General features: G+C 34.8%; 1 protein-coding gene and 1 pseudogene across 1 annotated transcript; both read right to left on the bottom strand.

Moving 5' to 3' along the window:
* Positions 1 to 4,705: 4,705 nt before the first annotated feature.
* Positions 4,706 to 7,007, bottom strand: LOC132039305 (uncharacterized; the record flags this gene model as incomplete). The annotated part of the gene is made up of 1 exon (XM_059429812.1): positions 4,706 to 7,007. A coding segment is annotated over one exon (2,088 nt), but the record flags the coding sequence as incomplete, so codon positions are not given.
* A 2,296-nt stretch (positions 7,008 to 9,303) lies between these two features.
* Positions 9,304 to 15,322, bottom strand: LOC132040702 (putative disease resistance RPP13-like protein 2; annotated as a pseudogene).
* Positions 15,323 to 15,830: the final 508 nt, after the last annotated feature.

Genomic DNA, 15,830 nt, shown 5'->3' with positions numbered 1-15,830 from the left:
AAAAGTGAGGCGGACTTTTAGTTGTGTTTAAGTAAAAGTACGAAGGGCGGACTTTGCCTTATATATATATATATATATATATATATATATATATATATATATATTTACTTTTTCAAGGTAAACTTTTAGTTATGCCTTAACTAAAAAAAAAAAAAAAGTATGCCCCAAAGACACAACTAAAAGTATGCCCATAATGCGAAAGCTTTTTCTTGCCGCATAACTAAACTTTGCCTTATAAGGCAAAGTCTATGCATTAAGGAAAAGTTCTTGCCTTATGGGGCATAATTTTGCTATCCTTAACTAAAATTTCGCCCCCATAAGGCATAACTAAACTATGTCTTAGGAAAATTCCCGTATAGCTGGCAGACTCTTTAGTTATCTTGGGATGTGATAACTTTAGCTTTTCCTTAAAGATTGTATGCCGGATCCGCATACTTCCCCGATCTCCCGCTTTCCTTGCGAAATTATTTTTTTATTTTATGCTTGAGCGGGGTTCGAACCCGGAACTTTATGTATTTGCCCACCTTTTCAAGCGAAGGGCACAACTTAAAGACCACAAATATGAGGGGCAAAATTTAAAGACCACAAATTTGAGGGGCAAAATTTAAAGACCACCCCAAAAGAAGAGCGTGCATTCACAAGTAAAAAAAATGTTTTGTGAAATGAGAAAGGGATCCGATTTTTGGGAGAAGGGGTATATAAGCCGAATAGGGTATTTTAGTGACATTTGCATTACATAACATGTTTTGGACTTACTATGTTCATTTCCTTACGGGGCTTTATTTGTATATTATTTAGATGGCCTTCTTAAGTATAAATCTAATTGTAAGAAAGAAAACAAAATTATGAAAATTTTTAAGAAAATATTTATAAATTACATTTAATAAATATTTTTATGTATAACATAATTTAAAAGTAGTATATCTATAATCGGGTTGGTTTGGGTTCGGTTTGACTTTTTTTAGTTAAAACCAAACCAACCCTATAATGGTCGGGTTTTTTTTCCAAACACCAAACCAAATCAAAACCAAACCACTAGTCGGGTTTTTTTTAGGTTTGGTTCGGTTTGTTTCCGGTTTGGTGCGGTTTATCGGTTTGCGCATGCGTACCCCTAGTAGTAGACATTGTCTTAAAATTGCCAAGTGGCTTGTTATTAGCTTGCCACTTGGCTTAACCACATTGCTTGTACCTCTCTTTTTTTATATACATAGATATAGATATATGATGTTTGTAATAACTAAAGGAGGTCCCACAAAATTAGGATTCATATTTATACCTTTCTTCTCTATTCCAACTTCCCTCTCTCCCTATAACCGATAGCTTTCTCATAATTCTAGCGAGTTTTCTTAGTAATTCTCTCTTCCTTCTTCTCATTAATGGATATATATCATTTATATTAAATAATATAATATTATGCACTATTTACATCTATATAATTTACTCTTATTTATACTTCATCATATGCTTGTCCAGATAATTATATATTGTGTATGGTCATATGTGATGTGATGTATCCTGTTGTTAGTGCAGATCGACTTTATTAACTCACTAGTTCTGGCTTAGATTAGTTTGTAACTTTGTATGGTCAGCTAGAGATTTTTTGTAAGCTCAAATGCCACATCTTGTAATTCTAGCATCTTCTTGATGTCGTTTATTAATACCACTTACTTTGTAGGCGTTTGTACATAGAAACCCAAAAAAATCACTTTATTTGAAATTTTTGAAGTTGGAGTTGGAGCTGGAATTGTGTTTGGTTATAGTTTTTGCAATAATATTTGATTGTTTGAACGTATTTTTACTAAAAAACAAGAAATATGATTTATACTCTCAATTTCTAAAAACTAGCAAAATCACCCAAAACAATTCATAAACAGAATCAGTTGGTTAAATCAAAACAAGCAATTGCACAGTTACACCAAAACAACTGCTACATTAGTAAAAACAACTTTCAGCAGAATGAAAATTCAAATTCACATACCACAGTCCCTCCTCGAATTCATCAATCCCCCACCCCTTAGAAAAGAGTAGGAACCAAAGCCTCATTGAGGAAGAGGGAAGAAAACAAATTCTTTAATCTATTGATGCAATAAATTACCACTAATGTATCGCCATTCATATGGTTTGAGTACATTTGTTGCATAAGTAAAGTTAGAAAGAGTGATCATAATGTTATGCGGACTATCCCACCTGAAAAAATCGGGTTAAATTTATAAAAGTAAAAAAAAATTAGAGTAAATTTTGAAAAAGGAAAAACATAAATGCAAGGGTTAAAAACAGAAAGTGAAAATAGTTAAAACAAAGTTTTGGTTATTTTTCAAGTTGTATTTGGAATTTTCATGGCGAAACACTAGATTTCAAGAAAAGTGAAAGAAAAAAAAATCCGAAAAAATGTGAAAAATTGTCATAGCCAAACAGATCCTTAATATTATACATGCGCTAGACGAGGCACATGCTGGAAGAAAACCTATAAAAATCTATAGTATGCTGGAAAAATAATTCAAAGTTGTAGGAAATTAAATTTGTTTAGAATTTTGTATTTTAATTCATGTTTAAATAGGATTTGTAATCAGAATTATGTAGAAATAAGTTTTCTTGATTTTAGTTAAAGTAGATTTTTTTACTATTATAAATAGAGGTGTTTCTACTTATTTTTCATAGTAGAGAATAATAGAGAGTAGTGAAAAATTGTAGAGAACTTTCAGATATTTATAATAAAATATTTTTCCTTCATAGTAAGATAACTTTAGTTGAATTATATGACCTTCTCATATAAAAATCAAAATATTGGAGACCACACATTTTTATATATATATATATATATATATATATATATATATATATATTTTATTCTCTCTCATGGATAAGCACCTAATTTTTTTTTTTTTAAATGAATGTGAAGGATTCATATTAAAATGTAAAAAGTATGTTCCTAGAGAGGAAAATGTTTTCCTTTTCTGTTTATTTTAGTGGCAAAATTACTTTATTTTTTAATATGTTAAAAGATAGAGAAATAGAATGAAATATTTCCATCCATGTTTGGATTGAATCAAGAATATAAAATCCAACACCAATTTTTTTTCGCAATGACCTAATATTATTATGTGAAAAAAAAATTTGTTTTGATTTTTGTTTTTTGTTTTTACCCCGTTCACCAACTCCAAACCAAAACAAATTCAGAAATGCACTTTCAAAAAAATATTTTTGTGGTTGGGGGGGGGTACCCCCATCCCAAAAAGGGGGGTCAGGAATTTGGCTAAGCGGTTTATGAAATATAAAAAAAATGTCAAAACTTTTTTTCAAAATTTTTTTTTGGGGGGGGGGGGGTGTTTAGAGAATAGGGGTGCGGGCGTAGTAGAGTGGCTAAATAAAAACTTTTTTTCAAAAAAAAAAAAAATAATTTTGCAGTCACATGGGGGTTAGAACTGAGACGGGGTGCGGGGGTGGATGGAGGGCCATATACGGGGTGGGGTGGGGTGCAAAAAAAAGTCAAAACTTTTGCTGGTTTTTTTTCATGTAAAAAATAATATTTTTGTCGGGGTGAATTAGGCTTCAGAGGGAGTAGGGGTGCCAATTGGGGTGGGCATAAAGGGGTATAAAAAAAAAAAATCAACTTTTTTTTTTCAAAAAAAATATTTTTCTGTTATTTTCCGGGCATAGATCAGTAGGGTGGGGGGGGGGGGTTGCAATACTGCCTCTTTCTGCATGGGAGGTGCCACTTTCTCCTGCAAACTTTTGGAAATGGTTAAAGACAACACTTTTTTCCCAAAAAAAAATTATTTTTATATATATATATATATATATATATATATATATATATATTATTTTCTCTTTCTTGGAGGAAGTCATTTTCCTCAATTTTGAGGAAAATGTTTTTCAGCAAAATAAAATGTTTTCCAAGCCCCAGGAGAAAACAAAGCAGCAGATAATTGGAAAAATTGGTATTTGATCTCTCCTTACATAAAGAAAATAAAATCAAGCTTTATGTAAAAAGTATTAAACTCCTAGAGAGGAAATACATTTACTTATTTATTTATTCTAGGTTTGCAACGCACTCTGAACATGTCTCTTCTGATACCATCTGAATTGTATACCACTTCATTTAGAAGTTTAATATGATCACTTCATGCAACAACTTAAATTGATAAAGAGAATATATTTCTATTTATTGAATGAAATTATGTCTTCCATCCACGTTTGGATTAAATCAAGAACATATAATCAAGAAGGATGCCCTGGAAACAATTTTTTTATGCAATGACCTACTCCGTAATATTATTGACGTCATTGTCATGACATCATTGAAAAAAAAGAATCATTGATGTTTATTGACATGGCTATTTTTTTTCTTGTAAGCTAACAGAAACGACTCCGTTTTCTGTTAAAGCAACAGGTCTCTTTCGTGTGTTTTCTTGACTCATCAAAACAATAAAAGGCTATTTATCTTAGACCCCATGCATTCTTGCCCCAAGAAAATGAAGTTCCATAACAAAGGACTACTCTTTGCAACTTATCCCCATCCCAAAAAAGATTAACGCAGCTGCCAAAACAGAGAAAAATTTGGCAAACTCTGTCGGAATTTAAGATTTACTATATATGTATAAAAAAAATTGACCTATACACCGTATAAGTTATTCAACTAAGCACCCTTCACTCTATGTGGCTACGCCATTGATTGACACAGTAAGTAAAGTGGAAGACAGAGAGCTTATAATTCAACAAACTATGTTTAGTAGTAGAATAAATGGAATTCAACATCTTGCTTTTGGGAACATGCTAAATATTAACTTTGTTTTCTTAGCCTATATCACTATTCTGATACCATGTTGAATTGTGAAGTCACATCAACTAAAAGCTTAAACGATTAGAGAGAACACAATTTTATTTATTTAACTGTATCATCAGCACAGGAATCTGAGTGCTTACTTGACGATGAGCTTGGCTCTAGCATGGCCTCTGTATATCTGGAATTGCTCTGTGATGCCAAGATGTGCCATGAGAAGCCAGACATGAGTAAGAAGCTCTCCTCCTTTACGAAGCTGCTGGGCGTGATGGTTCCCTCTGCAATGTGTAGCAGCATAAGCAAGCATCTCCACCCATACTTCACTGATGACTTTCCATTTCTGCTCCTTTCCCTTTTGTTGCAATGCTTTGGCAAGTATGCACGCATCGAACAACACGCTCTTGCTCCTATCCCCTTTCACTTTGGCTGGTTTAACTTCAGTATTCACTGTGAGCAACTTGCCACAGGCTATAGCTAATGTCTTTTTTTCCAGATTCCTCTCTTTGAAAAACTCTTTAGCTTCAGCACATGTGTCTCTAAATCTGATCATCCCAATTCCTATTGGAAGCATAAAGGGGCACACTACTAAAAGATACAACATATAATCTGATAATTGCTTACTTTTTGATTCTATGGAATGAGTAGTACTTCCATCGACAATGTTATTTTCCAAGTAATAGCATAGATCAGTAGCAATGTGCCAAATAAGGATGCTTTGATCAAATTCTACCTCAGTAGACCAAACTAGGGAGGGGCAGGCATTTTCATTAAGCGCAATACTGCCTCTCCTTCTGTATAAGGCCGTAGGATCAGGCTCGTTATTACTTTCTCCTGCAAACTTTTGGAAATGGTTAAAGATCAGATCCTTTAACTCTGGGGAGACTTCTACATACCTCTTGTACTTGTGTTTTTCCAAGAGCTCATCGACCATGAAGAGTTTTTGGAACCTGAGGAACGGGAGAGGCTTGAACTCAAGACAATAGCTCAGCAAATTGTATTGGGGTGTGCAATTGGACCACCTTGTTTTATTTGATCTTTGCAGACACTGCTTGCTTAGGAGGAACTGGTGAAATATTCCGTCCTGTTTGCCTTTGCTTAGCCGAATTTTTATCCAGTCTGAGTTCAGCAAAATAATCAATGCATATATTTCCAGGAGAAAGGCCACAACCAGCAGCAGATAAGTGAGAATTAGGTCAAGTATGTGGTATTTAGATATATTCTTACATAAAGAAAATAAAATCAAGCTAAAAAGAGTGCAAGAAATAGTAACCACACGAAGAATGCAGCCTAGAGGAGTATAAATAACGGGTGCTTTGGTAAAGAAGGTATCATATGCAAATCCTAACTCTGCCTCAATCACATCAAAAGCTTCTTTTGGAGTAAGTTTCTGGAAGTAAGATTGGCTGTTGTCTCGGTCCTGGAAGCTGAGGATGAGATCCACAAATAGGCGTTTAAAAGTCTGGAACTGATCATAAGCTTCAGATATCAGCAGCAATTTATCTTTACCAGTGTGGTAAGAATGATCAATTGGAACTGGGATTTCTTTAACCTCATCTGCTATCACGTAGAAGCCCTCAGCTTTCTTCAAAGTAAATTCCTCCATGAATTTAGCATAATTTGGTCCAGGATCTGGGGGTGTCGGGATTGAGTCCCTGAGATTCATTGTTTTTGCAGAGTGGAGAGCATACGTCCGCTCACAGAACTTGATAAGACCAGACATGAAGATGAATAAGCTTAGAATTGGAAGCCAAGAAGAGCCTGGCAAGGACACAAGTAAGATATAGAATGCTAGTCCACTCTGGATTATCAGACCTACTAAATGCCTTAACCACAGCTCATTATCCTCCAATGAATAAGCCGTGATAGTATCAGGACCGCCAAGATGCAGCAGCATAAATGGCGCCCAGAACGTCATTAACTCATCCTTTAAGTTGTCATCAACACTTGCTCGTTGGCATTTATCCAACGTATTCTGAGAGATGACACCTAATGCAACAGTAGCAACCCAATCTGCCAGTAAGTAAGCTGTCCATAGAATCAATCTGATCCATAATCTCGCCACACACTGCCTGCGCTTTCCAAACAGAATAAGCACAATCTGCAACGTGAGGCTTACTAGAATCAGCACTTCTACTTCCCATTCTTTCCATACTTCCTTCACGTTGTCTGGAAACACTTCTATTAGCCTTCTCTTCTCAGCATTAATCAATATTACACTAGCAGCTGCCAAAACAGAGATAAGAATTGGAAAACTTGGTCGGAATATAAGGTGTCTCTTCCTAATATCATAAGGCACAAAGAGAATGGGAGAGGGAAATAAACGTAAAACACACCTATATCATTAGAAAAACTCCATTCTTACAAAATACACACTAGATTCCCATATATATAGATACTACTAGTTGCGGGAGGCCCGGGCTTACCTCAAAAAAGTAAAATAACAGTCTTAGTTGAAATGTATAATAACAAAATATTTATATAATTTTAGTTTAGTGTCTTTACCCAAATCAACTTAATAATCTTATAAGAATATTATTAAATAATAATTCGAGCACATATATAAAGTAAAGATTTTTAAATGTGGCTCCAAATGTTGTCTAAATTATACCAACCACAAAAAGTTACTCGCTATATTATATCGTAAAATCTCAAATTATCTAAACGTCGCGTTATTTTTACACACCCATAAGAAAATATTAATTTGGAGGGTACCTAGAGTTTTACACTTATTTATTTTTTATAAACTGACTTTTATTGAATATTTACTCTATTTATTGTTAGTAAGAGTCTTCAAGAACAATTTTTAAAACGTAAAATTAAAAATTCATTTGAAAAGATATAATTTAAAACCTATTTTTGCATAAATAATTTGAATATTTACTAAGATCAATATATTTTAATGATTATATCTCCATTATCTTATATGTAAAATTTTTCAATGACTTTTTCTCTTAAAAAATGTTATAAAGTCAAATTGAAGATAACACATTTGTAACTCCTTCAGGGGTAGTCTTTAATTTTGACAAAAATAGCTTTTTTTGTTGAGGATCAAAATTTTAAAAAACTCTACTCTTTTCCCTCTTATATATAGTTATTATAATATAATATTAACCAATAAACATCTAGTTACATGAACCATAAAGAATGAACATTCTAGAATGACTCTAAAGACACCTAGACAGTAGACACTTAAATTTAAGTCTACTATTTCCAACACTGACTTTGTAGAACTGGAAAAAAAGTTGTCTTACAAAACTAGCTGAGTCACATGCATAAAACACAATCAGAGATGAAGCAAAAAACACAAAGCAGAAGCAGTGTAAAAGACTTGTAACTCTTAAAAGCATGGACTTATCTTATATATAGTTATTATAATATAATATTAACCAATAAAATTGGAACTTGCTTTGGGACACTTAAATTTAAGGTTTCCAAAAAATGGCTGAAAATGTTACCACTACTTATACATCACAGGCATTTGCAAAGAATGTAAAAGGGAGCAACTTGGAAGTATTATTTAAAGACTTCTTGAGTCAATTTAGTAAACGAGTCTACAAGGGGGAAAAGAAAAGTAATCTTAAGAGGCAAAATTTCCAGCAAGCCAGGGCCTACCTGTTGCTATTATTCATTCATGAGGGGGGCCACAGACTTGACTAGAGACAGCTACTGTTGGATATCTTTTAAAATGTGACTATGATTATATAAAGTTGACGAGGACTCACTCAGGGCAGAGGTAGTCTTTGAGGACTCGCTCAGGGCAGAGGTAGTCTTATTCGGTAGAACGCATTATATATATGCGCTATGAATTTTATTAAATATGTACAAAAGTTGAATTTAAAGCCAAGTTACTAGCACTTGGAGTTGTCGTTCTAGAATCCATAACCCATAAAATTTAAATCTTGAATCCACCTCTAAACTGCATCGGTAAAACAATTGGCTTTTTACACTCAATTCTTTATGTGAAAAAGAGAATCCATGCAGATTCTGATGGATATAAAAGTGCGGGGGGAGCGATGGATATGGATACACCAAGTTTATTTAATTTATCTCGAGGAGACGTATAAAATAGATAAGAATTTATTTTTACGGGTAATATTAAACAACATAAATTATTTATGGTTTGACATTCCTTTGTACGGGATATTGGTAACGGTTAATTTGAAACTTTTTTTAAAAAATTTTCTTGACAATGAATTTTACCTTGCATTTTGAAGTATTTTCTTGTAATATTTAGGATATTATCTAATACACTTATATTACTTAACCTTGGCGAAGCAACAAAAGGTTATGTAGAATTGGTTGAGTAACACATATCATGTATATGTTTGTTTTGAGTATTAACAGGCGCAATGACTTTTTTCCATGTATAATAGGTGAAAATGTTGGTTTAGTTAACAGAGAAATCCTCTGTCCTGGAGGCATCGCACAACGAGTGAACTATTAATCAATATTAGTAGGAGAAATGAATTACTGCTTTCCCTAAAGACAGAAATTTTAAGCAAATGAATAAAAGGTTACATGAATATCAAGCAAGAGCAAGTTCTTACATTACAAATGCAAGCCATAGGACAAATTCGCACATAATCATTTCAAAATTGAAGAACTTTTACTGAGGATAATAAGGGCCTCAGTGAATAGATTTGTAATACACAACTAATGCGGATAATAAGGGCCTCAGTGAGTAGACTTGTAATACATAACTAATGCATCAGGTGAAACTGAAGTGCAACTTATTCTAACATTCAAGTGGTTGAGTTTTGTTGTCACAAATAAAGTTACAAACGGAGAGTTCAATAAGACCATGCAATCCATATAGTAAACATAACGAAGCAAGCATTGCTTACCCAGTAGCTAACTACTGGTTAGCATCAAAATTTTGAAACTGATAACAGATGATGAGTGGTAACGAAGCTCTGATTGAAGTAGCCTTGGAGATTCACTGTTCAGAATCTTGTCAGGCTACATGTTGGTGTGACTTGCCATAGAAGTATGATCGGCATGTTCCCACTGCAACCAAGAAAAATGTTTTTGTAAGTCCATCGACCAACAAAATCTTGAGCAGGAAGCACTAAATATTTACACCTCACATAGTGTGGAAGGCATCGTGCTCTTAAACTAGTTATTCTTCTCGACAATTAAGAGGCAATAGCAGAGAGAGTTGATGCAGATCGTAAGGGAAAAAAACAAAAAAAATGAAAGAAATGTTAAGGGAGAAACTAACCGGCAAGGGGGTAGAATTATAATCTTTATAATCGTTGCAAGTGAGAATCACATCCGGGTACCTCATGAGCTTTTTAACATTCTGTTTGAATTCTTCGTGCATGTTGGTTATGACCAATTCCTTGAGACTTCTTTGTTTCATCAGTGTGCTGGGAATGCTCATCAGTTTATTACAACATCGGATATTAATCTCTTTGAGCTTCTCCATTGCCCTTTCCTGCACATTCCACTCTTCCAAGTTCTTCAGCTTCCAAAGCTTTAGAACTCGAAGCTCTTTAAATCCTCCCTGAGGGCACACGATTTTCTTGCCCGTATAGGAGTCAGATAAAAGCCTGAGGACATTAAGTTGTGGAAGCTTCCCCAGAATCGGCATAGGATCCTCTGTCAGCTTTGAAAGAGATAATGTGACTACTTTAAGCCCTTGAGGTAAATTTTCAGGCAGTTTTGGTAATTCACCCAGCAAGTTTAGGTGGGAAAGCTTGCTCAGACTTGACAGTGACAACGGCTGCTTACCAAAATCTGAAGGATGCCCTACATCATTTTTGGATCGTAGCCTCAAAGATTGAAGAGAAGTTAAACGAGAAATCCAATTGAGCAGGTCTTCACAATTGCTCAAGCAGAAAGTAATGCCTGCTTCTCTAAGATGAAGCAATCGATCCAGACCATTCTTCACTGGGCTCTCACCATCTACAGACAATCCCCACAGCGTCAGGAGTTCAGGCAAAGAATTGCAATCTGAATGCTTTGGCATGTCAAGACGCATGTGACTGAGATTGAGATGACGCAAGTGCTTCAATTTCCACATGGAGGTGGGTAAGTTATTTATGTTAGTGTGCTTCACATCTAGTGTCTCAAGATATGGCAAGTCACCTACTGACGAGGGAAGAGCATCCAAGAAAGTCCATCTTAATCCTAAGTATCTCAAGTGAAATAAATCACCAAGATTCTCAGGCAAACTTGGCTTATACACTCCTTCCAGGTCAAGCACCCTCAGCAAACCGAAGCCATTATCAATTATGCCGCTTAGAAGGATGCCTACTTCCTTGGCTGGGGTGTCTTTCCTCTGGAAATTGAATGATAAGTAAGAGCGAAGATGTTCAAGCTGGGAAGCCTCACTATAAATATTCTTACTGCTAGCGTGTTCAACAAGCCGTCTAACATTCCAGGGTACTCTAGATGTACTGCAGTGAACATGGAAAAGGCTGATGTTCTGGGCCTTGGGCAACAGATAGTCATGGAGAACGCCTAGTAACCGACATCTTCTTGGACTGCCATCAGACCTAAATTTGGATATCTGAATCATGCTCCGCTTGACTAGATCATTGAAGTTCTCTTGTACCACATCCTCCGGGAAAATATTTGGTTTGCGTTCTACAAATCCCTCTGAAAGCCACAATCGAAGTAGCCTCCTTACTGGAATGTCGTACTCTTTAGGGAAAAGCACCAGGTAGAGTACACACAGTTTCAAATGGTAAGGCAGATCAGTATAGCTAAGGGATACGATGTCCTCCGTTTTCCACTTTGTTTGGCTGTTCAGTATCTTTTGAAGATGATCAAGGCGATCTGAATTTTTCTCGGTCGACAATAGACTGCCAAGAAGGACAATATTAAGGGGTAAACAATTGCAGACACCAAGAACTCGCTGCTTCAAAACCTCATGTTCTGAACCTTCCTCCCAAGTATCCCAACCAGCTTTCTTCAAGAACAAGCTCCAGCTATATCTTTGACTTAACCTTTTCACATTATGGAGCCTTTTCACATTTTGAAGACCATATAAGCACCACATTGGATTAACAGTGGTGGTGGTGGTGGTGAGAAGTAGTGTACTTCCATTTTGACTGTCTGAGAAAACAGTTTTCAGCCCCTCCCACTGATCACTCTGTACATCATCCAACACAATCAAGTATTTTTTTCTATTTAAGCACTCCAAAATTCTATTTGGCAGCTCATCGGTGGTTAGATCCGCATAGTCATTGGAATTCCCCACCTGTTTTAGCAAGTTCTGCAGTACATCTGATTTATCAGACTCTTTTGAAATAGTGACCCATGCGCAGCCAGACCCAAAATGGTTTTGATTTTCCTACTTCCGTAGACTGCACGAGCCAAAGTAGTCTTGCCAGAACCCATCTCACCAACAATTTGAATGATCAGGGCCCTGCCATCATCAGCTGTCTTGGTTATTCTTTCCACTAAGTCATGCACGTCTTGTCTAATGTCAAATATATCCAGTTCTCCTTCATCATAAGAATTTGTATACATGAGCTTGGCTTGTTTTTCACGGTCAAACATCAAAGACTTGTCGCTGACGCACTTCTGAGGTTTTATCTCCACTTCTTCTTCGTCATAAGAATTTTTATACATGAGCTTGGGATGTTCTTCACGGTCTAATGTGTCGGGGGCACACCTTAGAGGTATTCTATCTATTGGGTGATCCTCTGGGATCATAGAATAGTTTTGCTGTTGCACTGCACTAATAAATCTGACTTTTGACTCTGCAGAATCCTCATTGTTGTGGTCTTTGATATCTCCATTTTCAGCTGCACCGCCATTCTGATCACCCATATGAGTGGTTGTCCCATTGCTACATGTGTGCTGTTTGCCAGTACCTTTGGACTTTTTATGGATCACCCGTTTAATGTCTGAAGGGATTCTCTTCATCTTCCTTCTCAACTTTTGGCAGGCCGTGAAGTTCTTGATAACCGAAGAGTGATTCATAAGGAAGGCCCATTTCTTCTTCTGACGAGCAACGCCAAGGGAAAAAGACTCAACAGTGTCCTCAACATAGTACAGACTATCCAGACACTCTTCAGCCCACTTCTTAAATTCTTCACTATTTCTTTGCTCCTCATCTGTGTCAGCAATGACGCATTTCAGGTCTTTTAAGGCTTCCTCTATCACCCTTTTGTTTGTTATCTCGTCAGACAGCAGATCCTTGAGTTTCTCTATCACCACAGAAGCTACTGCCTCCAACTCCATTTGTCCACAAAGGATGCAAGGGGCAAGAGCAACAGCGAATATTAAGGAAAATCCAACCTACAAGTTGATCCGATGAAAATTGTTATAAACCCATGGACCTGATATGCACTTAAGACTAGTTTAATTCAAGCAGTGAGCTAAAAAAGACACTTCTTTTCCATTATTCTTCTTCTCGTGTTATTGTAACCAGGATTTTTTGTCGAACTCATACTCCAATAAACAAAATAATGATGACCTGTTAAAAATACTAGCTACAAACACCAAACAATCTATTAGTATATTGTATTAATTGAAGGTTAAATGTGTCAGATCAAGAGGATGGAATTCACCAAAAATATGAAACCAAAACCATTTAACTTTTAGCTAACAAAATAGTCACTTATCAGTTCACCGCTTTAAAATTTTCATATAATTATCACCTTCCATTAAAAATGAACGCACTTCCAAAATACTCCTTCAGACTTGTGCAGACTATAAATTACACTAAGGCTAAATGATAAACATGAGATTCTATTGAATAAAATGAATTCCATGTCAATTTAAATCGTAAAACTCAAACTTTAATTGCGAGGAGGGGACAACAATTATGGGTGGGCATTATGTCAATACAGTTTCTGCCCTTGTACCATTCAAAATTGAGCAACTTTACCCACCATGAGAATTTTGGCCTAAAATTACCCCCATCGTTAGAAGAAGTTTTATTTTTGCCCTTGATTCCTAACGGAGCTCAAACCTGAAGGTAATTCTAAATCATAGTCAAAAGTTGAGGCTAAATTTGGATCTCCTTTCTCGAAGAATTTGGACACACGGGGTTCACCCATTTCGCGTTTGGTAGCTCCGTAAATAGCAACGTCAAATACAAGATGATTTGTTAACGACAAAGATATATGTGAACAAAAAGAGAGATGAACAATTGATTAGTTTAATGGGTTCAAAAACTTAAATACAACAATACATTCCTGAGTCGATCCAAATGTGTATAAATACAGATCAATTGCAGGAGCAGTCGAGTTAGTTACAATTCATTCAAATCATTAGATTCAACTGAGTCGATCCAAATGTGTACAAATACACCTTGTAAGATTGATTGAACTCATATTATGAAATAACAAAGTCTTTTTTCTTCTTCTCAAAAATTTCTTCACAAAAAAAAAAAATGTAAACCAAATTAGTCTTTGTGTGCATCAGTTAAAACAAATAATATGAAGTAAAGAGAGACAACCCAATGCAAATACAAATTTAAATAAAACATGGACAAAGTTCATTAGTTTTATGGGTTCATAAACTTAAATAAGAACTTATAATTCCACTCTAAATATATTTTGATTTTTAGTCTTAATAGAGGTACATTGATATCTTTAAATGCCAATTATCCAATGACAAAACATCAGAACAGAGATTTGAGCAACTCTAGAACATTAACCAAACCCATCTATTGATTAAGTCTATGAAACAAAGTCACATTACATCATTCATCAAATATTTTCATGAAACTCAGAATTCAAAACTAAGCCCTTCACCATATTAGCAGCCAATTAGCTATAATTAGGGAAAGTACCCATAAAAAGTCTAATTAGTTGGCTATAATAGGGAATACAGTAACACAATCATGAAGAAAAAAGAAGTGGACACACACACAAATACACAGAGGTGGATGCAAAGTATCAATACAGGTTCATCTGAACCCATTAATTTCGACGTTGAGCATGTGTAAAAATTTCATTAAAATTGCAACAAATGATAGATATGAACAACTATAATTTTAAAAATACAATGAGTTCAATATAAAAATCTTAACAGTTGAATTTTTCACTTTCTTTGAAAATCACTGTTTGGCCATGAAAATTCCTTAAGACATGTTTGGCCGTGAAATTTTTTCACTTTTTTCCGAAAAACTTTTTCACTTTATTTGAAAATCAGCGTTTAGCATGAAAATTTGAAAAAACACCTAAAACTTTTTTTTTTTTTTTTCACTTTGAGTACATTCAAATAGCCAAAGTATTCTTTGCAAAAATTATAACCAAACACAACTCCAACTTCAAAATTCCAAATAAAGTAAAAAATATGTGATTTTCATGGTCAAACGCCAACTTAAATTCTGGATTTGACTCTGATAATGAAGTAACAAAATAAGAAACAATTTTATGAACAAACCAGAGAGATATTAGGTTCTTTTGAGTTAAAAAAAAAAAAGTACCTGGGAAAGAGCTCCGAAAAACTACACTCTTTGAGAATGTCTACTGAAATAAGTCGACCAAAAACAGTCCTGCACCAAGGTGTTTGACTGGACACGAAGTTTATTACATAAAGTTTGAATAACCGCAATAAAGGTAAAGAAATTTCTATGGCTAGCTAAAAGAAATTTTAAAAATTGTTGCTACTTTTGAAACTAACTAAAAAAGAAAGCCTGTCGTATAAATTGGGACGAATGGAGTAGCAATTTGTGTATAATGAAGAATTTTCGACACCGGTGACACACAATTCACATTCAGTGAATAATGGGTAAATTTATGTAAAGTATAAACAGAAGTTTCTGCGAAATTGTAATAGTAATGTCCTTCAGTTTTCGTGGAATGCTAGCATGAAAATGCAGTCAGTCAAAGCAGATGAGACCAACATTAATCATTGAGGTAAAAGCTACTTTCTCTGTCCAAAAAAATTATCTTAGTTTGATATACACATAATTTAAGAAATAAAGAAAAAAATTATCTGAATTTTGAATTACTCCCTTCTTTTAAATTATTTATCTTTTTTTGTTTTGTTTTACGCGGCGCTTAATAAATATTAATTAGGAGCGGTGTTTGACAAACTTTACTCTTATTTATGTTTAAGTTATAATTTCTCTCCATTAAAT

The sequence above is a fragment of the Lycium ferocissimum genome, chromosome 12 (assembly GCF_029784015.1).
Source record: "Lycium ferocissimum isolate CSIRO_LF1 chromosome 12, AGI_CSIRO_Lferr_CH_V1, whole genome shotgun sequence".
In the NCBI taxonomy this organism is placed as follows: Eukaryota; Viridiplantae; Streptophyta; class Magnoliopsida; order Solanales; family Solanaceae; genus Lycium; species Lycium ferocissimum.
Note: the sequence above shows the minus strand (reverse complement) of the source record. Positions and strands in the feature narration are given on the sequence as shown.